Raw genomic sequence first — 26880 nt, forward strand, 5'->3', positions numbered from 1 at the left:
CTCCTATATCCTGGTGGCAACTCCAAGTTCCTACCTCCATTTCAGATTTAAAAGGAGCAACAAATGCAGCTGCACCAGATCATCTTGGAATAACACATACTCTTCAAAAACTGATTCCATTAGCAAGTAAACACACAGAAAGTAGCATTAGTACATAGGAGGATATAACATTGGATTGGATGGTCCCAGTTCTGTACCTAAGTGGCAGCTTGCTGCATACATGTACTCAGTCTCCTGCTCCCTGCAGTATAAAGACATGGAATACACTGGAGGTCTGATGCAGCCATGACGGACCTCTTTTCCTCACTCCAACATTCACCATCGTCCAATGGCGTTGAGTTGTGTGTTGAGCTAAAGGGCAATCCTGTTCCATAGCTGGTCCCTCCATTTCAGTGATCTGATGTGTCCCCATTTTATTTAGAAGACAGGTATAACAAGAAAGTAGTCTTCTTTGCTTAAACATTTTAATTAATATTAATGTTTAAGTTGTGTTTGCTGTGCTTTTCATTTTTATTTTAATAACTTGCATGTTTAAAAAGTATTCAATTCAAGTTCAATTGTAGAAATTACAAGTTCTCAGACAAAGAACCAATCCTTGCCCACGTGCAGAAAGACCTGGTGGTAACTTGGGCTGGGACTGTGTTAGATATAGGGGTTATGACCAAAGAAAAAATGGCTGGAGTCGCTTAGAATTTTAGTGCAGGGGTGTTGACAGGTGCGTCAAATATCAAACTTACAAAAAATAGTGAAAAGCGCCAATATATACAAAATGATGTCTACAAGTAAATGCAACAATAGCTCTATACTTATTCTTGTTCAGTGTGAACTCGCAGCCCCTATCTCTCCCTTACTGAGGGCAAAAAGCTCCTTTTTGTAGACAGTAGGATATACTATCTTTAATTACCAACCAAGTTAACTTAATGAATTAGAAAATCATGCACTCCGCAATGTAGTTACAATCATATTATAAGATAAACAGAAGTATCTACCTCAAATACAGTACACGAACAACATATACACATCCCCATTATGAAAGAAATTGAATATTCTGCTGTGTATGGAGGGAAAGGCAACATAAAGCCAACCCGAGCGCATCAGCTTGGTTTAGAATTAAACTAAACTTTGGTGACTGACTCTGGTTGTATGTAGCAATGTGGGGTGAAAACAGTGGGTCAACTATGAGAATGTATCAGGAAAGTCACTGAAATGCATTTGCTCACCACAAAGACAAGGCAATGTTTGAGTGAATGTGTGCGTGTAAATAGTGTGTTTACCAACTGCTTTCCGTCACACACTGATAACTGGTACTTACGTGAAATTAGATCCACATGCATTTTTTCCCCCGAGTGCTCCAATTTCCTTCAACATCCTCAGAGACATGCTAGTCAGTGGGACTATGTGTGTGAATGGGAGGGGAGAATGTGGTTTGTTTAGCTGTTGCTGCTTTGTTGCTTGATGCATTCTGCTTTTTGCATTGTGTTATTTTCCCGAGCACAGTGGACATGCTGTGCTGGCGCCATAATATGTGGCTACACTTGCAGGCTGCCCCAAGCACATCCTTGGGTATGTTGGTTGTTAACACAAATAATACATTTCACTGTATGTTTTGATATAATGTACGTGTGATAAATAAATCCAAATCTGAATCTAATTGGACACTGTAAACTGTGCCTATTGTGTGGCTGGGTGGTAGAATGTGGAGGAGATGATGGGAACATGGAGAGAATGAAATGGGGGAAGTGAGGATGGGTGTTTGAAGGTCAGCACAGACTGTTACCAGGGACACTCAGAAACTGTACATCAGGCCCATCTCAGCCTGTGACAGTGGAAGGAGAATAGGGTGGGACTTTAGTTCTGCCCACTTGCCATTTGCAGAGAGCAACTCCCTCACGGACTGGCTGCAGCGACAACACCAAGAAGTCTTTAGAAGCATAAATGTGACCACATGGCCAAAGTGAAGGAAGGACGCAATAAGTTAGAGGCAGCAAGACCTGACCTATTACTTTGAAAGTGCTTTTAACATACCAAATGATAAACTCAAATGACCAGAGTCCCTTCAAGTTTCGGCAGCTTTCTGTAGCAATAGATCTTTCAATCGCTGTAAAATGACGTTACTAACTGTACCATCTATTGATAGAGCTGTGGGTTTCAGCTGTAGCAGAAAGAAACAGGAATACTTGAGTTGCTCACATGAGTCGCCTTCTTGATGGCACCCTGGAAGTTGCCGCTCTGGTTTAAGTTTGTTTAAAGAAGCCTGGCTTTCAACTCCCAACACCAACCATGGCAAACGTAAAGACTGTGGTAAATAAAATCAAAGATCTCAGAGCTAGGTTGCTGTACCAGACGGACATTAGGGCCAGTTGTGTTTTTTGTTTCATGGAGTCTTGGCAATCCTCCGCCATCCTGGGTGCAGCAATACAGCTCGATGGCTTCACAATTCACCGCCAAGGTACGACTGCTGAGTCTTTCAAAGACAGAGGAGGTGGCATATGCTTTACTATCAACTCCTTGTGGTGTACAAACATTGCAGTGCTGTCCCAGTGCTGCGCACCAACCTGGAACATCTCACAATCAAGTGTTGTTCATTTTACCCTCTGTGGGAGCGTTCAGCCATCATCTTGGTAATGGTGTACATCCCACCTCAGTCCAGTGTCAAACAGACGGCAGATGAACTAAACGATATAACCAACAGGCATGAAACAGCACATCCTGATGCCTTCCCAGCACTTTGGGGGATTGTAACCAGACAGGCCAGCTTGAAAAAGTCTCTAAATAATTATTACCAATAAATCACTTGTAGTATCAGAGGAACCAACACACTGGGCTACTGTTACACTATCATCAAGAGCTCTTAGCGTGCCATTCCACACCCACCCTTTGCAAGGTCTACTCTCTCAGTATAGGCAGAGAGTGAAGACTGCAGCAACAGTAGAGAGGACCAAGAAGGTATGGGCAAGGGAGGCACAGGAGAGCTTACAGGATTGCTTTGAGTCGGTGGACTGCACTGTATTCAGGGATTCATCTTTGAGTCTGAATGAGTATTCCACAGCTGTCACTGACTTCATTAAAACCTGTGTAGATGAGTGTGTGCCTATGAAAACATACCGTACATTCCCAAACCAAAAGCTGTGAATGAACCAGGAGGTTCGTAGTCTGCTGACCACTAGATCTGTGGTATTTAAGTCTGGAGACCCAGAACCATACACGAAAACCAGGTATGACATCAAGGGTTATCTCAAGAGCAAAGAGAGAATTTCAAATGAGGTTGGAGGCGGAATTGGAAGCACAGCAGGGTTTGCAGGTCCTTACTTCGTATAAAGCGAAACCTAACGTCACGAATAACAGTGATGCTTCACTCCCAGTCGAGCTCAACGCCTTCTATGCACACTTTGAAAGGGAGAATAAAACAGCTATAAGGATTTCTGCAGCACCCAGTGACCCTGTGATCTCTGTCTTGGAGGCTGACATCAGGCTGTTTTTCAAGAGGGTGAACTCTTGCAAAGTGTCAGGCCTCAATGGAGTACCTGGAGGGCTTTGAAAGCCTGTGCCAACCAACTGAGGGGTGAGCTCAAAGATATTTTCAATCTCTCATTGCTACAGTCGGAAGTTCCTATCTGCATCAAAAGGGCCGAAATCATACCAGTGCCCAAGAAGAGCATGGTGAGCTGCCTTAATGACGATCATCCAGTATCACTCACACCTACTTTGATGAAGTGTTTGAGAGGTGGGTCATTGCTAGAATTAACTCCTGTCTCAGCAAGGACATGGACCCACTGCAATTTGCCTATTGCCACAATAGGACTAAGGTGGATGCAATCTCAATGGCCCTTCACGCGGCCTTGGATCACCTGGACAATACAAACACCTACATCACGCTGCTGTTTATTGACTACGGCTCAGTGTTTAACACAATCATTCCTACAGCTCTGATCAAGAAGCTCCAAAACCTGGGCCTCTGTACCCTGCTCTGCAACTGCATCATTGACTTCCTAACTGGAAGTCCACAATCTGTGCCGAACAGAAATAACATCACTTCACAGACAGTCAACACTGGTACACCTCAGGGACGTGTGCTTAGCCCACTGCTCTGCTCTATCTACACCCACAATTGCGTGGCTAGGCATATCTATAAATTTGCTGTTGACAGACCTGTTGTTGGTAGAATTTCAGATGGTGACAAGAGAACGTACAGGAGTGAGATATATCAGCTAGTTGAGTGGTGTTGCAGCAACAACCTTGCACTCGACGTCAGTAAGCCTAAAGAACTGATTGTGGACTTCAGAAGGGGGAAGATGAGAGAACACACACCAGTCCTCAGAGGGATCAGAAGTGGAAAGAGTGAGTAATCTCAAGTTCCTGGTTGTCAACATCTCTATCCTGGGCCCAACATATCGAAGCAGCTACAAAGAGGGCACAACAGTGGCTGCATTTCGTTAGGAGTTTGAGGAAGTCTGGTAAATCACCAAAAACACTGGCAAATTTCTACAGATGTAACATGGAGAGCATTCTAACTGGCTGGTAGGTGCTGCACAGGATCAAAGTAAGCTGCAGAAAGTCGTGAACTCCATCATGGGTACTACTCTCCCTAGTATCCAGGGCCTCTTCAAGGAGTGATGCCTCAAAAAGGCGGCATCCATCATAAAGGATCCCTATCGCTGGGACATGCCCTGTTCTCATTGCGACCATTAGGAAGGAGGTACAGGAGTTTGAAGGCACATGCTCAACTATTCAGGAACAGCTTCTTCCCCCCTGTCATTCACTTTCTGAATGGACATTGAACCCATTTATATATATATACACACACACATTATAATTCACAGATTCATAATTCCCTATTATTACATATTGCATTGTACTGCTGCTGCAAAGTCAATGAATTCCTGATTATATAAATGGGGGAACTGGACTCAGCAGCTCTGCAGCAGAGCCACTAACACCTTGAATTTTATTAATACAAAAACAAAACTGCCACACCATTTTAAAAGTTTCTTCTCCCAGGCAGTTAATCTGATCATTCATTCTAGTTAGATCCCCACCACCTCTCTCTATCTATTACCTCAGTCGCTGTACAACACAGTGAACACTTTAAACTACTTTTTATAATACTGATTCCATTGTAAATACATGCTGGTATTTGTGTAATCATCCACATTTTATTTACTTCTAATTTTATTTTTACATAATTCCTTATTCTTCATAATTGCTGAATGTTGTTGTTTTTTGTTGCATGTTGCATTGACACCCTGCAACAAATTCCTAATCCATGTAAATGTATATACCAAATGAAGTTGATGCTTTAATTTTGCTCTTATCTAGGAGATGAGCAGGTGAGGTGTGATGCAAATTGGGATTACCTAACCTCTGAGCTATTTAACCTGGGGATTTTGGAATTGTTCTGTTTCTTCACCAGCAGATAAAGTGTGTGGTGAATTGTATTTGTCAAGCTAGAGATCAGCAGAGATAAGTAAATAGGTGGTTTCAATCATTTTAATCCACTTGCTAAATGGAGGAAACTGGACAGAGAAGGAATGAACAAAGGAAAAAGTGCTTGCCTGGACACTTTTAAAATACTGTCAGTAACTGCTTGTGCACTCCAATCATGGCCATGCTATTATGTGGCTGTCAAATGAGGAAGAAGAACAGGAGGTAACAGCATTGAGCAATGACTGGACGATGTGTTGAAAACTGGCAACATTTTTTGTGCTACGGAAAACCACATTCACCTAGGATGGCGTCATCTACCTGAAACTCAAAATCGCCAAGACGGACACTTAGACTTCCGTCTCGGTGCCTTGCTGTTCTCGAATCAGATTCACCACATATCTCATCTAATGGGGAGAAAGCAGAGTGTTTCCAAAATCAACTGGTTAAGGAGCTTTGTGACTAGTCTTTAACCGTCATGCTTTACACAGCACTGAGCACCAGAGTATTCTGACTACAGACAAGCCTCAAGTCGTCTGATGCTTCACAACCAAGCGTGGATCACCTCCTGTTGTTGGTCTACTGTGTCAAGAGAGCAAAGTCAAGTAGGAAGTAAAGCGAACCCAACTGCTGAAGTCCTTCTGTAACTCACCTGGTCCTCTGGGTTCCACGTTTCAGTCTGATCACTGCTGGTAGCACTGACATTACTTCCTGTTCGCCTGCACACAAGCATAAGTTAAGAGATCTCAATCCTGACATGCCACCATGTCAATGCAGCATCTAATTAAACAAAAATGACCTGGGAAGCAAGCAATGGAGTACCTGCAGAATGATGTTGGCACACCATTTCTAGTTGTTCAGAGGGCTTTGAGGTAACTGTAAATGAGGGACAGTGTAGGAGGAATTGGCTGGCTGCCGTCCCTGCAAGATAAGCCATTGTACTGATGAAGGATCTCGGCCTGAATCATTGACTGCTTATTCCACTCCATAGATGATGCCTGACCTGCTGAGTCCTTCCAGCATTTTGTGTGTGTGTTCTGGATTTTCAGCAACTGCAGAATCTCTTGTCTTAATGATCCTCCGAGTCTGGCAGCAGCTCTGTGGGATTTGAGCCTCAAGTTCCAGCTGACATTCATGAGATATTAAGGGGATACTCTGCTGTCTTTTGGATGAGATGTTAAACTGAGACCATGCCTGTGGTCTGAGGTAGATGGAAAGGTTCCCACATAATTAGACAAAGAACCACGTATAAAAGCACTGTAAAGTTAATTCATAGCCATCTCTTTCCACAGATGCTGCTTAATATGCTGTGCATTTCTACTTGTCCATGAAAATAGATTATAGAAATATTATCTATCTCTGGAGACAGTTTATCTTCTGATATCTTTTATAAACCCACTCATTCTCACAGCTACCTGGACTATGCCTCTTCCTATCCTGTCACTTGTAAAAATGACATCCCCTTCTTTCAGTTCCTCCATTTCTGCCACCTCTGCTCTCAGGATGAGACTTTTCATTCCAGAACTAATGAGATGTCCTCCTCCTTCAAAGAAAGGGGATTTTCTTCCTCCACCATTAACACTGCCCTCACCCATATCTCTTCCATTTCACGCATGTCTGCCTTCACCCCATCCTCCTGCCACCCCACCAGAGATAAAGTTCCTCTTGTCCTCGCCTATCATCCAAATAGCCTCCGCAAATTATTCTCCATAACTTTCACCATCTCCAATGGGATCCCACCACCAAACACATCTTTCCTTCAAGTGACTTCCTTCTCCATTTGTATCTCCCTCTTGATACCTACCCTTGCAAGCAGAACAAGTGCCACACCTGCCCCTATACCTCTTCCCTCACCACCATTCAGGGCCCCCAAAATTTTTTCCAGCTGAGTCTGTTGGAGCCACTTACTGTATCTGGTGCTCCAGTATATTGGTGAGACCCAACATAGATTGGGAGACCGCTTCACCGGGCACCTATGCTTCATCTGCCAGAAAAAGCAGGATCTCCTGGTGGTCACCCATTTCAATTCTTCTTCACATTCCCATTCCAATGTGTCAGTCCATGGCCTCCTCTATTGCCACAATGAGGCCACACTCAGGCTGGAGTAGAAACACTTTATATTTTATCTGGGTAGCCTCCAATTTCAATTTCTTGAACTTCCAGTAATTATCTCCTTACCTGCTTATCACCTCCCTCTGATGCTTTTCCCCCTTCCCTTTCTTCCATAATCTTCTACCCTCTCCTATCAAATTCCCCCTTTTCCAGCCCTTTATTTCTTTCACCTATCAGCTTCCCAGCTTCTTACTTCACCCCTACCCTTCTCACAGTTTCACCTCTCACCTACCATCTTGTATTCCTCCCTCCCCCCACTTTCTTACTCTGACCTCGTCTTTTTTTCCTGTCCTGATGAAGGGTCCCAGCCCAAAACATTGAATGTTCACTCTTTTCCATAGATGCTGCCTGGTTTGCCGAGTTCCTCCAGCATTTTGTGTGTGTTGCTTGGATTTCCAGCATCTGCGGATTTTCCAGTGTTTGAAATAGTTGGTCAATATCTCACAGCTTAGACAATGTTTGCAAATGATTGCAATGAATGCCCAAATATACCACACACATTTCTTTATCACTTTATAAGGGTTATAGAAACTATATTTTCAAAGGACGACAAATCATAGCAAAATATAAAGATCATTGCTGGAATGAATATAAACCGGACTACTTACAAAGCAACTCATACTAAATGTTGCAGATCTTTTAGGCAACATCTATGGAAAAGAGTGAACATTCAATGTTTTGGGCTGGGACCCCTCATCAGGACTGGGAAAAAAGATGAGAAGTAACACTATGGTGTAAAACAAACAATTGACATTTAGGCCAAAACTCTTCATAAGGATTCTAACGTGTTTCATCGTGAACTTAGGTTTCTGCTGTTACATTTCCTCCATTGTAAGGTCAATGACTGAGCTCTACATTCTCACATGCCTCCGTCTCTCAGTCCAGAGGCAAAAACAACATCCATGCCTTTGTTATCGCTCTGTCCTTGTGTGACCTAGGGTCAGATTTGTTCTGTAATGCTCAATGAAGCACCTTGGAAAGTCTTAATTTATTAAAAGGCTATGTATAAATAAACAGCACTGTTTAGGACCTAGAAGGTTTCTTCTGCTTGTTTCAAGTGGTATCACTTACTGAGGTAGTCAAAAGGGGCTTAAACCTATTTGATTAGGGATGTGAACAAGGAAGTTGGGAAGGGTTAAGTTTGGCCCACAATGTAACATACAATCTGGGGTAATGGGGGTGGGTGTGCAAGTTCCATTCCTTTATCCAACAAAGCCATCACATTAAAGGCATGCACAGCACTTTCCAAAGGTTCCCCTCTTGCCCCAGCATTCAAAAAGACAGCATTTCCAGCAGCACAGCATTTTTCTGTCAAGACTGGGATGTCAAATCTCAGCAGTTGGATTGAATCTGTAGCCATAGGTAGGAATTCCATCACTGAGGCAAGGTTCATTTCTGGGATAAACTATCATATCAACTAATTCACAGTGACAGAGACAGGTCTCAAACAAACAGCAAGAGATTCTGCAGATACTGGAAATCTTTGGCTTTACCATGCCTTTGCCATAGACCATCCATTTGAAGCAATGAATTGTAGGATTAACACATACACATTTTTTTATTTCATTTAGAGATACAGCGTGGTAATGAGCCTGTGCCACCTAATTACTCCCATGTGACCAATTAACCCACTAACCCATATGTCTTTGTAATATGGGATGAAATTGGAGCACCCATTGATCATGGGGAGAATGTACAGTGGGAATTGAACCTTAGTCGCACTGCTGTAAGATTGTTGTGCTAACTGCTACACTACTGTGCCACTCCTAATGTTGGCAGCAGGTCAAGCAGTATCTAGGGAGGAGAATGTTTCAGGCCAAGAACTTCATGAGGACTGGAAAGAAAGGAAGGGGGTAGAATAAAAAGCAGAGGAGAGGAAGTAGGAAGCTGGGAGGTGATAGGTGGAAAAGCCCTGAAGAAGAATTAATCTTATGGTAGAGGATAGTGGACCATAAAAGAAAGGGAAGGAGGGGCATTAGAGAGAAGTGATGAGCAGGTGAGGAGAAGTGAAGGGGTAAGAGGGGAATGGGGAATGGAAGACAAGTGGGAGGGGGGAGAAAGTACCGAAAGTTAGAAAAATCAATGTTCATGCCACCAGATTAGAGGCTACCCAGATGAAATATAAGGTATTGCTCCTCCAGCCTGACATTGGCCTCATAATAACAGCAGAGGAGGCCTAGACTGATACGTCTGAATGGGAATGGGAAGTTGAATTGAAAGGACTGACCTCTGAGAAATCCCATCTGCTGTGGCAGATGGAACGAAGGTACTTGATGAAGCAGTCGCCTAATCGACGTCGTGTCTTGCTGATGGCTGCAGCCGGTACACCGGATACAGTTGATGACCCTGAAAGACTTTCAGATAAAGTGTCACCTCACCTGGAAGGACTGTTCGGGGCACTGAATGGTGGTGAGGAAGGAGGTGAAGGGGCAGATGTAGCACTTGTCCAACTTGCAGAGACAAGTGAGGAGGGACGTGTGGACAAGGAGTCATGGAGAGACAGCCCTGTGGAAAGTGGAGAGTAGCAGAAGAGGGAAAGATGTGTTTAGTGGTAGGATCCCATTGAAGATGGCAAAAGTTGCGAAGAATGATGTGCTGGATGTGGAGGCTCAAGCAGTTGTAGGTAAGGACAAAGAAAACTCGATCCCTGTTATGGCAACGGAAATATGGGGTAAAGGCAGAAGTCCAGGAAATGGAGAAGATGCGGGTGAGGGCAGCATGATGTCAGAGAAAGGGAAACCTTGTTCTTTAAGTAAGCAAATCTCTATCCTGTAGAGACAGTGGATGGATTATGATCTCATTCCAAAGGGAAAAGGCTCCTGTAGGGTCAAGGAGAATTGGGATACTAAATTTTCCTACTTAAGCTGATTGTATGTATCCTTGAACTGTTTTACTGAGCTCTGCAGACACAGAGGACAATGTCCTTAAAGAGGATTACAAAAAAAATAAAACATTTCTTGCAGAGGAGGCACTTTCACTTTATCGGTCTGGATTGCAATGAACCCTCTGCACAAGTAGCGTCACAACACAGCGGTAGTCTGATCACTGACCTGTGTTCTGTAGGATCGGTTGTTACTGTGATGAATTCTGGTGCACTCTCCATGGCGTCAAAGTATTCGGTCTCCTCATCTTCGTCACTTGTCTCCCCTTTCACGGGTCGCGTTCTCGCTGCATTTAAGCACTTACGTTAAAATGTATTCCTTGTTACGTAGGATGCAAGCACTACAGTTAAAATGACGGCTTTAGTTGTTAGGAATTGTTCCTTTTTATGCCTTGTGGCACATCAGGCGGCATCGTTTCTGCAGCATTGGACTGCTTTAGGTTAGGAGGCCGAGTTGCTCAGCCCAGCACCTATGGAAATCATGTAACGAGCCAGCTGGACTCGAACTTGGGATCTTTGCCTGGAAGCCCAGCCCTTTATCTCTTTCACCTGTCAGTTTCCCAGCTCTTTACTTCACTCCTCCCCTCTCATGGTTTCACCTATCACTTACCACCTTGTACGTATTCCCCTTCCCCCCACTTCCTTACTTTGACTTCTCATCTTTCTTTCCAGTCCCGATGAAGGGTCTGGCAGATGTTAGGAATGAAACAGTTAAAACATCCTACAGTCTTCTTCATCCATCTTTGCACAGTCATAAACAGGCCAGGTTTGAATTAAAATAAAGGAGTCTCCATACAACCCAGCCATTGAGTATATTTTGCTTCCCTTGTAACATTCTAATACAAGGAAGTGAAATCCCCCTTGGATTCTCCTGGTCTCCAGCAGAAGCTCTTAAGAACTGGGTTTTGTGACTCAACCAATTCTCCAAGGCTTCACTGTCAATCCTTTTATATATGTACATGCTATTTATTTATTTACAGGCACATCAGGGAAACAGGCCCTTCCATCCCAACAAGACCCAGTTACATCCAAGTGACCAATTAATTCCTAACACATGCTGGAATATGGGAGGAAACACAGGTGGTCATGGGGAGAACATACAAATTCCTTAAAGACACAGCAGGAATTAAACTCAGGTCACTGGTGCTGTAACAGCCTTATGCGAACCACTACACTACCACGCCACAGTGAAGTGTCAAAAGATTCCCAGAGTTTCTCCCCACTGCGATCCAATAAGAGGAGAAAAAGCAGCAAGGGCCTCACAGATTCCCTTTACACCAGACAGTAAACCACAACCTTGAGTGTTGCTGCTTGGTGACTTCAACATCCCTGCATCTTAACTTTCACAGACTTTCTAAGTGGAAATGACAGCTTAACGCCAAGCTGCGAGCAGTAATAGTTTTCCCCTGAGCTTGCACACCTGTCAGAGTGGCATCATATCGAGACCATCGGCATTGCACATTTATTCACAAGCGAGGATGCGACATATGTCCTTTTACTTCCCAAGGTTAAAGAACAGAACAAATATGAAGGGTGACGTATTAGGATGAAATTTGAGGTGTGTGGCAGAACAAAGGGATCTGGGAATACAGATCCATAATTCCTTGGAAGTCACATTAGAGGTTACAAAGAGAGCCTCTGGTACATTTGCCTTTATAAATCAGGTTACTGATTGCAGGAGTTGGGACGTTTCGTTGAAATTGTACAAGGCGGTGAGTTTGAATTCAGAGCATAAGGATTTAGAGTATTGTGTGCAGTTCAGGTCAGTTAACTACAGGAAAGATGTCAACAAGCTTGAAAGAATGCAGAGAAAATATACAAGGATATTGCTGGGACATGGGGACCCGAGTTAAAGGAAGAGGTTGAATAGGTTAAGACTTAAGAGTGCAGGAGAATGAGGGGAAATCTTATAATAGAGGTATACAAATTATGAGGGTATACACAGGGTCAAAGTATGCAGGATTTTCCCCCTCAGGTTGGATGATACTAGAACTAGAGGTGATAACTTTAGGGTAAAAGATGAAATATCTAAAGAGAACAGTGGAAGTAGTAGATGGGTTCAATTGTAACATTTAAGAGAGGTTTGGATAGGTACATGGATGAAAGAGGTATGTAAGTATGGTCCAGGTGCACATAGATAGGACTAGGCAGAAAAGCAGGCCAGGGCAGACTAGATGGAAGAATGGCCCTGTTTACATGCTGTGTTGCTCTATGACTTGAGACTTAGTCAGAGATTACAGGAGAAGCAAAGTACTGGTCATTGAACACATGGCACTTGCTTAAACAGAAACAAAACCTGCTGGGAAAAAAAACCTGTTCGGCAGTAACCATGAAACAAGAAACAGGGTGAAGATCTTTTGTCTCAAACACTGATTGTTTCCTTCCATAGATGTTGCCTAACCTGTTGAGAGTTTCCAGCACTGTATTTATTTATTTAGAGGTACAGCGCTGTAACAAGCCTACGCTGCTGAATTGCACCCGTGTGCCCCTACTCCATCACAGCCCTCCACGATGCAGAACATGCCCTCTTTTCATTACAGTCACTGGGGAGGAGGTAGAGGAACCTGAAGACTCCCACTCAATGATTCAGAAACAGATTTGGATTTATTTATTACATATACATCAAAGCATACAGTGAAATACATCATTTGCATAAACAACCAACACAGCCTAGGGGTATGCTGGGGGCAGCCCGAAGTGTGGCCACATATTCTGGCGCCAACACAGCAGTAGTAGTGCAATCACTTCAGCTGAGCATGGTATTCTCCTAATAGGTTGTCTATTGTTGGGTCTGCAGGCATGTTTGTCAGAACAACACAGAACACAGCTTTCTTCCCCTTCATCATCCAAAAAATTTCTTAATGCTCCATGAACACCAGCTCATTATTCTTTCTTTTTGCATTACATATATACTTATGTAATTTACATTAATTTTACATCTTTTCACGCTACTGCTGTAGCAAAACAACAAATTCCATGTCATCTAAGCTAGTGATAATAATTCTGATTCTGATTCTATCATTAAGGACATGCCCCCATCACCCAGGAGAAATGCCCTCTTCTCATTGCTACCATAAGGAAAGAGATACAGAAGGCTGAAGACATATGCTCAACATTATTAAAACAACTTCTTCCCCTCTGCCATCGGATTTCTGAACAGACAATGAATCTATGTACACTTCCTCTCTGTTGTTGTTCTCTTTTTGCACTACATACTTAATTATACAAATATATATATATATATATATATTTCTCATTGTAACTTATAGTTTTTTATGTATTGCACTGTATTACTGCCACAAAACAAATTTCATGATACATGCCAGTGACAGTAAACCTAATTCTGGTTCTCATTTACCCCTTCCTCTTGCCTCATCTCACCTTCCTCTGCATTTTAGAATTGATTTTACACTTAATTGATGAAAAGTCATCAACTTGAAATATAATCTTGGCTGTTCTCTCTACAGATACTTCCTTGTCTGCTGGCCCTAGCTACCTGCTTCACCATGTACCAACACTATACCTGTACTCCTCGATTGCATTAAAGTCCAGAACTCATTGGGTCTGTGCATTGAATGAACACAGCAAGCACACACCTTAATCTCAGAGGCTAAACAAGTGATGATCTGTATCTGCCTGGAATAGGTTTTTGTTTTCCTCATGGGTTGCCTAATCACTGTAGTCACATGGTCCTGTTTTGTTTAGTGCTCACGTGGTTGTACTGAGTCGAAGCAGGTGCAGGACACCTGTAGGAAACCCTGTGTTAAGAAATTATTCCGGAGTTCGGGAATTATATCGACAGAGAAACATCAAATAAAATGAGAACCGGTCTTCAGAAATATAACTTGTTGACAAATCAACTTTCACTGACACTTTAAGGTCAGTGAAATCAATGGCAGGTGTGGGGCATTGTAAATACATGGGGAAAGACCGAAGATGAATGTTTTATATTAACTGACACTCACTGAAGCCTTCACGATGTGATCAGGGAATGACTAAGTGGCTACCTCATGTATCAACACCTTGTTAAAGACATTTCTCTGTCACTTAGTGCAGAGTTTGGGATGTTGGTTTTGCCACTAATCTGGTTATTTGCATATTTGCATACTCCCAGTTTTTTTGAGCCAACCTCCAACAGTAAAAAAAGAGGTATAATTTGGGTGCGTGGAGTTTGTGCTCAGAAGCTCTGAAACAAGCCAGCAAAATTTAAATATTCCAAGAGGTTCTGCATTTAGGACATACTCCCATTTGAAATATGTAATTCTGCAAAAGTTAGTTAACTACCCTCAAAATGTTAAAGTTAATATGGCCATGAGCACTATAAATTACAATAATAAATAGATAGTACAGGAAGAAGAAATAATAAGGTCTATAGTACGCTCAGAAATCTGATGGCAGAAGAGGAGAAGAAACTGTTCTTGAAGCTTTGGCTGTGAACCTTCAGGCTCCTATATCTCCTCCCCGATTATAGTATTGAGAAGAGGGCGTGACCCAGACTGTGATGGTCCATAGTGAAGCTGAAACAAGTAGGGATGAAGATGGAAGAAATCATGAATTGATGCACCCAACCAGCGCAGAGCAGCAATTAACAAAGGATTGTCTGAGGTTGCCAAGTCTAACTGTGAAGTAAGAAGATGAATAAAGTGGGGTCAGTGTTCTGCTTTCTTGTTTGCAAGCATGAGAATAGCCCAGCTGAAGTAAACGATCAGATCCTGTCATTGAAATGTGGAAGTCAGACCTGCCAACTGGTGCAGTGAGATGATCCGATTATGACTTTATTTTGGACAGCATCCATCTATGCTTAATAGAGATTGCACTGTAGCATTGGGCAGGATGTTGCGATTGCTGAACTGAGTCACGCAGAGACGGTAGCTGAGGGATATAAAAGGTCTTTATTCAATACAACAGAGCTCCCAGAGAACTTATTTCTTCTTTCCCCATACTTAACAGTACTGGGATGTTTTCTGCTTTTTAAACACAAAGAGTAATGATTTTGTCTTTGCACTGCACTGCTGCCACCAAACAACGATTTCACACAATAAGACCATAAGATATAGGAGAAGAAAGACCATTTGGCTACTCTGCCATTTCATTACGGCTGATCCAATTTTCCTCTTGGTCCCAGTCTCCTGCCTTCTCCCCATATCCATTCATGCCCTGACCAATCAACAATCTATCAACCTCTGCCTTAAATATACATGAAGACTTGGCCTCCACGGCTGCCTGGGGCAAAGAATTCCACAGATTCATCACTCTCTGGGTAAAAAAATTCCTCCTCATCTCCATTCTACAAAGACACCCATCTATTGTTCTCTCATCTTCGACTCACCCACCATGAGAAAGAATCCTCTTCATGTCCACTCTGTCACTATTTGATAGGTTTCAATGAGATCACCTCTCATTCTTCTGAATTCCAGTGAATACAGGCTCAAAGCCCTTAAATGCTCTTCATCTGAAGAGCCGTTCAATTCTGGAATCATTTTCACGAACCTCCTTTGAGCCCTCTCCAGTTTCAGTACATCATTTCTAATATAAGGGGCCCAAAACTACTCACAATACTCCAAGTGAGGCCTCACCAGTGCTTCATAAATTCTCAACATATCATCCTTGCTCTTATATTTGAGTCCTCTTGAAATGAATGCTAAAATCATCGATCAGAGGGCCTGTTCTGTGCTGTTATGTTCTACATTCATACATGTGGATCTCAAGAACAAAATATTTACAAAAAATGCGGTAAAGGGATTTAGCTTAAATATATTCCTAGTAAAACTAGTTAATCTGGCATGCTTGAACTTTGATGACTGACAGATTTTCTGGGTTATGGAATGTTATTCCATTAAAAGTCCAAAACACTTCTAATTCTTTTGTTTTAGATGCCACAAAGAGGAAGAATATATTTTCCAATGTACCCACTAAATTTCAAATGACTATGGGGAACAGGGCAAGATAAATTCCTAAGGAGAGTGGGAAACAGAAGCAGGTGAGTGTCAAGGGAGTGTGGAATTTAGGTCCAGGGTTGTTAAAACGAACACGGGAATCAGGGCCCTGGTGTATTGAAAGGAGTGTGGGAGCTGAAGAGCCACTGAACCATCAGAATTCCAGATAGCTGGATAGTGAATTATCAAGATGCACTGACGTAAACATGACAAGAATGGAACATGACCGATGTCCTCCTATAGAGAAGAGAGGTCAAACTTCCACCAAGATAACAATATTGACTATTATTCACCTGATAACGTAACTAACAACACGTGCAAGTTTCCATTACAAAATCACAATAATGGCAAGGATGTTAGTCTTAGAAGCTATGGTTAATATACTATATTTTTATCATGTCATAATTGATATTCAAACAGAATTTTATATGGGAATTATGCTTTTCTTTCTGTGCACAAGGAGGAACAAGCAACTTCACCATATCACTATTGTAAGATTTTGCGTGTGCTAAATACAGCACAAAATCAAGTATGATGATGCAACACTGAAAAATGGAGAAAGGCCAAGCAGGGGGAAATCTGCAAATCTGGAAATTCAAGCAACACACACAAAATGCTGGTGGAACACAGCAGGTCAGGCAGCATCTATAAGAAGAAGCACTGTTGACGTTTCAGGCCGAGACCCTTCGTCAGGACTTCCTCCTTGCCGAGGCACAGCGACAATTCGCTGATACCTCTTCTTATTTACCCCTCAATCATGACCCCACTAAGAAGCACCAGGCCACTGTCTCCAGTCCTGGCGAAGGGTCTCGGCTTGAAACTTCAACAGTGCTACTTCCTATAGATGCTGCCTGGCCTGCTGCATTCCACCAGCATTTCGTATGTGTTGCTTTAAAGGCCAAGCAGTCCTTCATAACTCTCCCACCTCATTTGCAACATTGTGACTTGATCTACCTAGCCCGTCATCACTCACAGACAACCAAGACTAGGCCACCTAATGTGCATGTCAACTGTTAATCTACATACCTTTTATACGGTGCGATCTTTGTCCCAGCCAAGAATCAGTCCAGCTTCCTTTGGAAGGCGTGCAAAAGAAAGACAGACTTACGTTTATATAGCACTTTCCACAACCTCAGAGTGTCTCAAAACCCTTTACCAAAACCAATTAGGTACTTTTGACATGCAGTTACCAGAAAGGCCACAAATGCTCTTACAGATTTCCAGTGTTAATAACAAGAACCGCTGGTTTAAGTGAGGGTGATTATGGGATAAATAATGACTTAGATATTGGGGAAAAGCTTCACTGCTAATCACCAGAGAACAGCAATGAGAGTGCAGTTTTTCCTCAGCACTGAGCTGAAACAGCCTGGAGGGAAGGGAGAGGGAGAAGGAGGAAAAGAGGGACAGAGAGAGCAGGAGAGAGGGGAGGGGAGGAAGAGAAATGGAGAGGGAGGACAGACAGGAAGAGAGAGAGAGAGGGGGAGAGGGAGGGGGAGGGGTGAGGCAGGGTGACTGGGATGGGGAGCTGGAGGAAGAAAGAGGAAAGGAACAAATGGGGGGGGGGGTAGAGAGGGAAGAGAATAGCATGGGGAGAGGTGACAGTGGCACTGGCTGACTCCAGTACCTGGTATCTACTCTGGATCAAAGAAACATAACACAAGCAGTTTCCTGCGGATGGACAGGACAAACTGTTAAAGAGAACATATCTCTGCAGGAAGCTATTAGAAGTTAGCTTTGGCATCACTACTGCCTATTCTTCCCACTAATATACAATTTATATCTACATATTTAACATACAAAGAAATTAGGAGACAGTCAAAATCACACTACTGCACAACAATGAGGCAAAGTAGAGACACCATTTTGTTTTTCTGCATTCTACAATAAAGTCGCAACTTGCATCTCTAATTTTGAGACCATAGTATTCTTTTGATATTAAATCTGTTTTGATAAAGCTGCAAAAATAAGAGATGATAAAAATGTCATCGGCAATATTTGTTGAATTTCCTTTTTAATCCCCAGTCCTCAGACTAACCAGCTGTGGTAAAGACAACTAACGACAACATGGGGAAGGCCCAAGGAACAACTTTGCTCACATTTTCAAGCTGGTCATTCCCCTAAGTTAGGTGAAAGGGAAGACCCTGACTAGACCTCTAAAACTAAATACACCTGCATGAGGGCCTGTACTCTCTGGAGTTGAGAAGAATTGGGAGGGGGGTTCTCACTGAAGCCTACTGAATATTGAAAGGCCAAAACAGAATGAACATGGAGAGGAGCTTTCCAATAGTGAGAGAGTCTAGGACCACAGGGCAGCCCCAGAATAGAAGGATGTCACTTTAGAATAGAGATGAGGAGAAATTTCTTTTGCCCCAGCATAGTGAATCTGTGGAATTCATTGCCACAGGCAACTGTGCAGGCCAATTCATTGGGAATATTTAACGTGGAGGTTGCTAGGTTCTTGATTAGTAAGGATTCAAAGATTACAGGGAAAAGGCAAGAGAAAGGGGTTGAGAGGGAAAATAAGCTAGCCATGATTGAATAATGGAGTAGACATGATGGGCCAAATAAACTAATTCTGCTCCTGTGTTTTATGGTCTTTTATGCTGGTTGGGAACACAATATCATTGCTGAACTGGGTTGTTGCTGTTTCCAGTGACAGCAGACATCACAGCTTGAAAGGATGCATTCTGTAATATTATTTCAACAAGGGTAGGTGTATGAGTCCTAAAACAGGAATCCCTGACCTTCAGATACTCACGACCGTATCGCACCAAGGTTAGCAAATGTCATTTTGCTTCAGTTTCTCTCTTATCCAGTCAGGCAATGTTGAAAGGCAGGCCTGATCAGATGAGTGATACCAATTTACCAGAGCTGTCTGCTCCTCAATGTCACAAACTACCTGTGACACTCCAGAGTCCTACAAGGAATCACAAAGACAGGTCTGACAGCTGGGCTCAAATTTACATCATGAATAAGTGTGAGAATGTTTTTAATTCTGTAAGGTAGCACCTGCCCTGACACTCCACTGAAGGACACAATTCTCTTTCCTGATTTGGACTCAAAGTAGCTGGATGACAAATCATAAAATCAAGATATTCTGCAGATGCTTGCAATCCAGGGTAACACACACAAAATGCTGGAGGAACTGCATTTATGTGTGTAACATTGGATGACAAATGTTGTACAAGAGAACTTAAAACATACAGGAGGTCAGTCAGCCCATTATCTCTAACACAAAGTACACTACAGATGCTGGGGTCAAAGCAACACGTACAACACGCTGGAGGAACTCAGCAGGCCTGGCCATCTCCTGTAGATAACATGCCTATTAAATTTCTCTTTGATTCTTTTTGCCAACTACTCACCCAAGAGGTAATTTATAACAGTTAATTGACTGAACAGCACAGCGTTGGGATGTGGGAAGGAACTGGACTGAACTCAATGCAGTCTCAGAGAGAAGGTGCAGACTCTACACAGACAGCACCCAGGGTCACTGGAGCCATGTGGATAGTCTTATGATCACCATCTTCACTAAGACAATATACAGATTTTACTTACTTCAGCAGACTTTATTATGCAAAATACAGTCAAGGTTTATGATACATGTCACACACTTTACACCAGTGTCGGCAAAATACATTCAGTGAGAAATGCTGTTCTAGAGAGGCAACTCCTCCATTTCCCTGCTTTTTGGCTGGCCTCCTGGAAGACAAACCTTAGCCACTGTCCAGAGTAACACTTACAGAATGCTGGAGTAACTCAGCAGGTCAGGCATCTATGGAGAGGAATAAATAATTGATGTTTCTGGCCAAGACCCTTCATCAGCCACTGCCATGAGTCCTGACATGAAGTGTTTGTACGACGACAGACATGGAGAGATAGAACACAGAACATGGAACATGACAGCACAGTACAGGTCCCTCAGCTCACAGTGTTATGCAGACCTTTTAACCTAGACTGAAAATTAGAATCAGGTTTAATATCACCAGTATATGTTATGAAATTCGTTAACTTTACGCCAGCAGTACAATGCAATACATGATAAATATCGAGAACAAAAACAAATTACAGTAATTATATATGTCTATTAAACAGTTAAGTTAAAATAAGTAGTGCAAAAAAAAGTAGTGAGGTAGTGTTCAGGTTCAATGTCCATTTAGAAATTGAATGACAGAGGGGAACAAGCTGTTCCTGAATCGCCGAGTCTGCGCCTTCAGGCTTCTGTACCTTCTTGGTACAACGAGAAAAGGGCATGTCCTAGGTGGTGGGAATACTTAATGATGGACACCATCTTCCTAAGAAGATTAATCTGATCTTTCTTTCCTACGTAGCCCTCCCCCAATTTTTTTTATTGCCCATGCATCTATCTAAGAGTTTCTTAAGTGTAGAAAGGTTGCTAACCCTGGTATGATCCAACTTCCTGGTGAGCTTTTGGGTGAAGCCACAAGTCCCTGGCTTGAGTTGAGTTTCTGATGATTATGCAGCATGGAAATTTCCCTCGATCATTGATTGTTAGAACAGACTGAGACAGAAATTCACTAATAATCCCATGTCAGCCTTCCACAGCTGATGGCCCCAGTTGTCCTTGTATTAAAATTGATGTGCTTTGTTCTCTACAAAGGAGCAAAACAAGCAAAGAAGAAGCAAATGTGAACTATGTTCTGTTTCCATGTTCTATAAAAATGGAGGGCTCTGTAGGAGGGAAGGGTTAGATTGATCTTAAAGTAGGTTAAAAGGACAGCCCAACATTGTGGGCTGAAGAACATTGCACTATAGTGCAGGCTCTATGTTTCATATTCTATGAACTAGCTGAAGATCAAAGCAAATTTCCAATGAGGTTCGGCCCTGGGTAGCTGATTGACGCTGTTGGGATTCTGCTACCCTGTATATCTACTGCTTACAGACCAGCAAGACATCAAAAAGACACCAGAGATCGGCATATACCACCATACCTACCACTGGAAACATCATCACATAACCACCACAACATTCCCCCCCCCCCCCCTTTGGGTCACACAAGATTATCATTGTCACATTGCTTTCTCTCAACGCAGTTAGCAGATCTTTCACCTACAAAGCCGTGTCTCCTTCTTACACCCCACTCCATCACTAAGTGCTGCCATTAAACCCAATGGCCAAAAGTTCAGCCAGATAGGTTGGTTTTAAAGAGGACCTCAGAGTGAGGGAGAGACCATTGGTAGCTGGACTGTGTCTGTTGATGGGACGGGGACTGGTTTCTGGGGATGGGGTTTCCTGGAGCAATAGAACAGGCTGTCAGATAGTAACAAGGGCAGAGCAACAAGGGGATTGAAAACAAGCACAGTAATTTTTAAAATAAATATCAGTCTGGGTCAGTGAACTCAAGTTCAAAGGGTGATCAAGACAATAAATACTGCTCTGTGAGCAGATGTAAAACAAACACCAAAAATAAACACAATGGATTGGAAATTAGCAGGCAGCTGAATAAGTTTACTGTTACATCTTGTGGAGCAGTGCCTTCTGTGAAGAGTGCTGCTGACAATTTCAGTAGTGACAGTGAAACATGCTGTGACATAATCACAACGACCAACATGGTACCGAGCAAACAGCAACTCATCCATAAAAATGCTCTCCTAATGGTTTAAAAATCAATTTCTAATCATGCTCACTGCAGCTCATTACTCAAGGGGGAATATATGAATGTCAGGTTTAATGGATGCCAAGTTATGACGTTTATATATTCAGAATCAGAATCAGATTTATTATCACCGAGACACAGAGTCATAGAAAAGCACAGGACAGAAACAGGCTTTTTGGCCCACTTAAACTGCTAAGCCACTTAAACTGCCTATTCCCATCGACCTTTATCGGGACCATAACTCTCCATACCTCTGCCGACCATGTCCCTATCCAAACTGACATGTTGTGAAATTTGTTGTTTTGTGGTAGCATTACAGTGCAATGCACAAAGTATAGTTTTAATTGCAATAATATATACTGTATAAATAAAGTGGATTCCCATTACTTGAGGCAGCTGCTTATTTGGGACAACTCAAAAAACGAATTGAGAAACTAGCTGGGATTTCCTTCCTTCATTTGGGGCACTGTGCTGTGTAGTTAGGGCAGGAGACTGTTGCCGATCTCTAACTAGCACCCGTTGGGTGCACTTGCGCAGCTGTTAGACACTACACTGTGCTTTGAGTGAACAGTGTTTAAATAGCATTGATTTTTGTCACTGATAGTTGGTGAGAAGTAAGAAGTTAGACTATTCGGAACTGTTTTGCTCACTGCGGTTTCAAGCATCTTGGAGATGCCAGAAACAGCCTGAAGTGAAAGTAAAAGATTTCACTACTTCAGCATGTCAGGAACTACGAAGAATTTGAAGGCATTGACAAGCATCTTGAATGTGACAATGAAAATGAAGATTTGGAGGATGCAAGAGTTTATAACTAGCTACAGTCACATGCATTTGTGTAGCTGTTAGACACTACACCATACTTAGAGTGAACAGTTTTTAAACAGTGTCAGTTGTTGCTGTTTGTTATGTTATTCATGTCAGCTGACTTATGCCGAATTAGAAAGAAGTGATTTTTGACACTGCTTCATGCAAGAAAGCAATGCAGACAGCCCATTATCTGCATGACGTGTCTGCTTTTGTTCATTTAGTCAATCAAAAGAACACGACAGCGTACACTTTACAAATTCCTCTGTCGATAACTATTAGGAACTGATACACAGTTTTATAGTACTGCAGTAATATTGGTAGTTTTAATTTGCTCTGTATTTCATTTAAATAATTTGTTATTCTCAAATGGTAGTTTGTTTTTTTTAAACTACTTCCATGAAACTTCTGGTAATTGATGCAGCTGCTTAATTGGGCCAAAATGTACGATCCTGATGTGTCCCAATTATCTGGAATCTACTGTATATAAAATAAGCATCGAAAAAGGAAAGCAGAAATAGTGAGGTAGTGTTCAAGGACCATTCAGGAATCTGATAGCAGTGAGGAAAAAGCTGTTCTTAAAACACCGAGTGTAGGTGCTGCTGTACCTCTTCCCCGATGGTAGTAATAAGAAGAGGATATGCCCTGGGTTGGTGGCTGTCCTTAATGATGGATGCCACCTTTTTGAGACATCGCCATATGAAAGTATCTTGGAAGCTGGGTAGGCTAGTGCCCATGATGTGCAGGATGTGGACACAGCTGGATAGTGAGGACACAACTTTTGATGCCCTTACGGCTGCTGTACTCTCTCTCCTGTTGTCTCTCTCACTACCTGTGACAGGCCCAGTCTGCTGTACTCTCTCTCCTGTTGTCTCTCTCACTACCTGTGACAGGCCCAGTCTGCTGTACTCTCTCTCCTGTTGTCTCTCTCACTACCTGTGACAGGCCCAGTCTGCTGTACTCTCTCTCCTGTTGTCTCTCTCACTACCTGTGACAGGCCCAGTCTGCTGTACTCTCTCTCCTGTTGTCTCTCTCACTACCTGTGACAGGCCCAGTCTGCTCTTCAGGATTTTGCCAACTTGTCAGTTCACTGAACCACTCCGACAAGTGGAAGATTTTATACTCGGCTGGGAGAAGGAGAAGCCGGTGGTCGGCTGGGAGAAGGAGAAGCCGGTGGTCGGCCGGGAGAAGGAGAAGCCGGTGGTCGGCCGGGAGAAGGAGAAGCCGGTGGTTGGCCGGGAGAAGGAGAAGCCGGTGGTCGGCTGGGAGAAGGAGAAGCCGGTGGTCGGCCGGGAGAAGGAGAAGCCGGTGGTCGGCTGGGAGAAGGAGAAGCCGGTGGTCGGCCGGGAGAAGGAGAAGCCGGTGGTCGGCTGGGAGAAGGAGAAGCCATTGCTCAGCTCGGAGAAGGAGAAGCCGGTGGTCGGCCGGGAGAAGGAGAAGCCGGTGGTCGGCTGGGAGAAGGAGAAGCCATTGCTCAGCTGGGAAAAGGAGAAGCCGGTGGTCGGCCGGGAGAAGGAGAAGCCGGTGGTCGGCTGGGAGAAGGAGAAGCCGGTGGTCGGCCGGGAGAAGGAGAAGCCGGTGGTCGGCCGGGAGAAGGAGAAGCCGGTGGTCGGCTGGGAGAAGGAGAAGCCGGTGGTCGGCTGGGAGAAGGAGAAGCCGGTGGTCGGCCGGGAGAAGGAGAAGCCGGTGGTCGGCTGGGAGAAGGAGAAGCCGGTGGTCGGCTGGGAGAAGGAGAAGCCGGTGGTCGGCCGGGAGAAGGAGAAGCCGGTGGTCGGCTGGGAGAAGGAGAAGCCGGTGGTCGGCTGGGAGAAGGAGAAGCCGGTGGTCGGCTGGGAGAAGGAGAAGCCGGTGGTCGGCCGGGAAAAGGAGAGGCCATTGCACAGCTGGGCGAAGGAGAGGCTAGCAGATGAGCCGGAGATGGCAAGCTGGAGAAAGAGAAGCCAGCGGACTGCTGGTGACAGTGAAGCAGAGGGACAGCTGGGAGGAGCAGACCTGGGCCCAGACCACGTTGCTGCCGGCCACCTGAAGACATTGGAGTTGATGCGAGAAAGCAGCGTGCAGTGAAACCATGAGTGACTGCCTTGGATGTTTCTCTTTCGATCAGAAATCCTTGTTAGAGATTGATAACGTGAGATGTCACAGACCTGTTTCCCTTATTTGTTGGAGAGATAGGCGATGAGGCAGTAGTGTGGCCTCAAGAGGGCTTGCCTATTACATCTGCTTGCACCACTCCCTGTGGGCGCAACCTATTCCAAGCATCCAGCACTCTCTGTGTAAAGGAAAACTTGCCCTACTTGCCCTACACATCTCCTTTAATATGCCCTCTCTTGGAGAAAGGTCAAGTGTTGTTTGATGACAGTAAAACAGACCTTCCAATTATAACACATTCCTAAATATTGGAGGGAAAGACTTTACCTAGCGGAGATACTATAACAAGTACACTAAACAGGAAGGCACTACCCACAGGAGCAGAGTGGAAGATCCCATTTCCAATTTAAGCACATGCCAATACTTGGGACTAGATCTTTGGGAGGGAAACCAAATACGTCTCAGTACATATTAAATCTATAGATCCATCTTACTTCATTTCATTACAAGCCAAGATAGAGAAAAACATCATATCATCATAGTTCCTGAGTCAAGTACTGACCCTTCCTTTTGATCTGGCCTGGTATTCAAACTGAATATTCTGCTTCTCTTTTCTCAGATGCTGCCCAGCTTGTTGAATTTTTGTTATCTTAGAAGAAAAGGAAGATTTTCTTCCCTAAAAGATGCCAATGAACACAAGAGTTTTCAGCAAATTGTCAGGTACATAGAGTCTATCAGAGGCTCAAGCTTTTTACTCCAGATTACGTACTGAAAGTGAGATGATGAGAAGCAAGAGGCCCCTGAGCCTGCACTACCGTTCAGGAAAAGTGTGGCTGCTCCAAGCTTCTTCTCAACACCCTTTTGCTGCTCTCTCCCAATGCTCTATACTCAGGTATTTAATTACCTGGCAATTTCCAACTTGAATCTATTCAATGGTTCCACCTCCACAACTCTCTATGGTAGGGGAGGACAAAGAATCTCAGCCTCCTGAGAGAGGAAATTCCAAAATACAGCAAGCTGTTACTTTGAAAATATGCTCCTTGGTTGCAGATGACCTCATTTAGGCGCAACAACTTCTCAACAACCTCAATTACAACTCCTCGCAGATCATTCCTCAACCATTTGTTCTTCTAATCTACAATGAGAACAGGCCCAAGCTGTTCTCTATTAATTAACACTTTCATCCTGTAACAATTTAGTGAACCTTATTGGTGATGCCTCTAGTCTAAAGCAAGTATATCCTTCCTTAAATCTGACCAGAACTGTAAAAAGTTCTCCAGATGAGGTCTCACCATCACCCTGCAATAATGGACACCCCGTATTTTCCCAATGACAGATGCTGGGCAAGCCGACCTTTAGTTTCCTGCTTCCTCCTTTCTTGGATTGATTCCACTGAGATGCCAGCACGCTCGGACACGGTAGCCTCTCTGGGTCCAAACAAAGGTGCAATTGTTTATCCTTTATACATTTTTTTATGGTCGCAAGACACTGCTGGATACTAAGGACATCTAGTACCCCACTAGTGAGTTGCTGGATAGTCGTAGAGCTGAACTTGTTGAGCATCATGTTGGAGCCACCCAGGGAAGAAGGAGTCAGACCGGTGAGCAATCCAACAACTGTGGACCTTACTGGCTTGGATGTTTTTCTTGAGATTGCAAGATCCTATTGGACATTGGTACTGTAGGTTTATTGGTGAGACTGACGGCGAGAGAGTTGTATTTCCTCTGTTGTTGGTTGGATAAGGTCTTTATGGCTCGGGGTTGCCTGCTGTGTCCTTCAGCAAAGGAGACGCTGGAGCTGGTTATGTACTGCTGGATTCCTGTTGGGCTGGGGGTAGTCCCTCCCACTGGTGCTGCTCTCCAGAGTTTGCTCCTGCAGGACAAGCTAGAATACCTTCATCCGCAGTGGCACTTGTGCAAAATGAGGAACTGCTGTGCTAGTTCTTGCAGAAGCATGGGTTCAGGATAACATCATGCTCCATCAATCCATAGGCGATGACACTCAGGGACTTGGGGTTATAT

The 26880-nt window shown here is 43.5% G+C and overlaps 1 protein-coding gene across 2 annotated transcripts in view; it reads right to left on the reverse strand.

The window, feature by feature from the left end:
- The window catches only part of LOC132404277 (oxysterol-binding protein 2-like), a 383310-nt gene that overhangs the window by 59522 nt on the left and 296908 nt on the right, over positions 1 to 26880 (reverse strand). Inside the window, exons 5-7 of one of the 2 annotated variants that reach the window (XM_059988435.1) lie at positions 17377 to 17424; positions 10584 to 10701; positions 6074 to 6140 (exon numbers count right to left, since the gene is read on the reverse strand). In XM_059988435.1, coding sequence (XP_059844418.1) covers positions 6074 to 6140; positions 10584 to 10701; positions 17377 to 17424 — 233 coding nt within the window. The remainder of the gene's footprint in view (positions 1 to 6073; positions 6141 to 10583; positions 10702 to 17376; positions 17425 to 26880) is intronic. The other variant, XM_059988436.1, reaches the window with a different exon arrangement.

The sequence above is a fragment of the Hypanus sabinus genome, chromosome 13, assembly GCF_030144855.1.
Source record: "Hypanus sabinus isolate sHypSab1 chromosome 13, sHypSab1.hap1, whole genome shotgun sequence".
Classification (NCBI taxonomy): domain Eukaryota; kingdom Metazoa; phylum Chordata; class Chondrichthyes; order Myliobatiformes; family Dasyatidae; genus Hypanus; species Hypanus sabinus.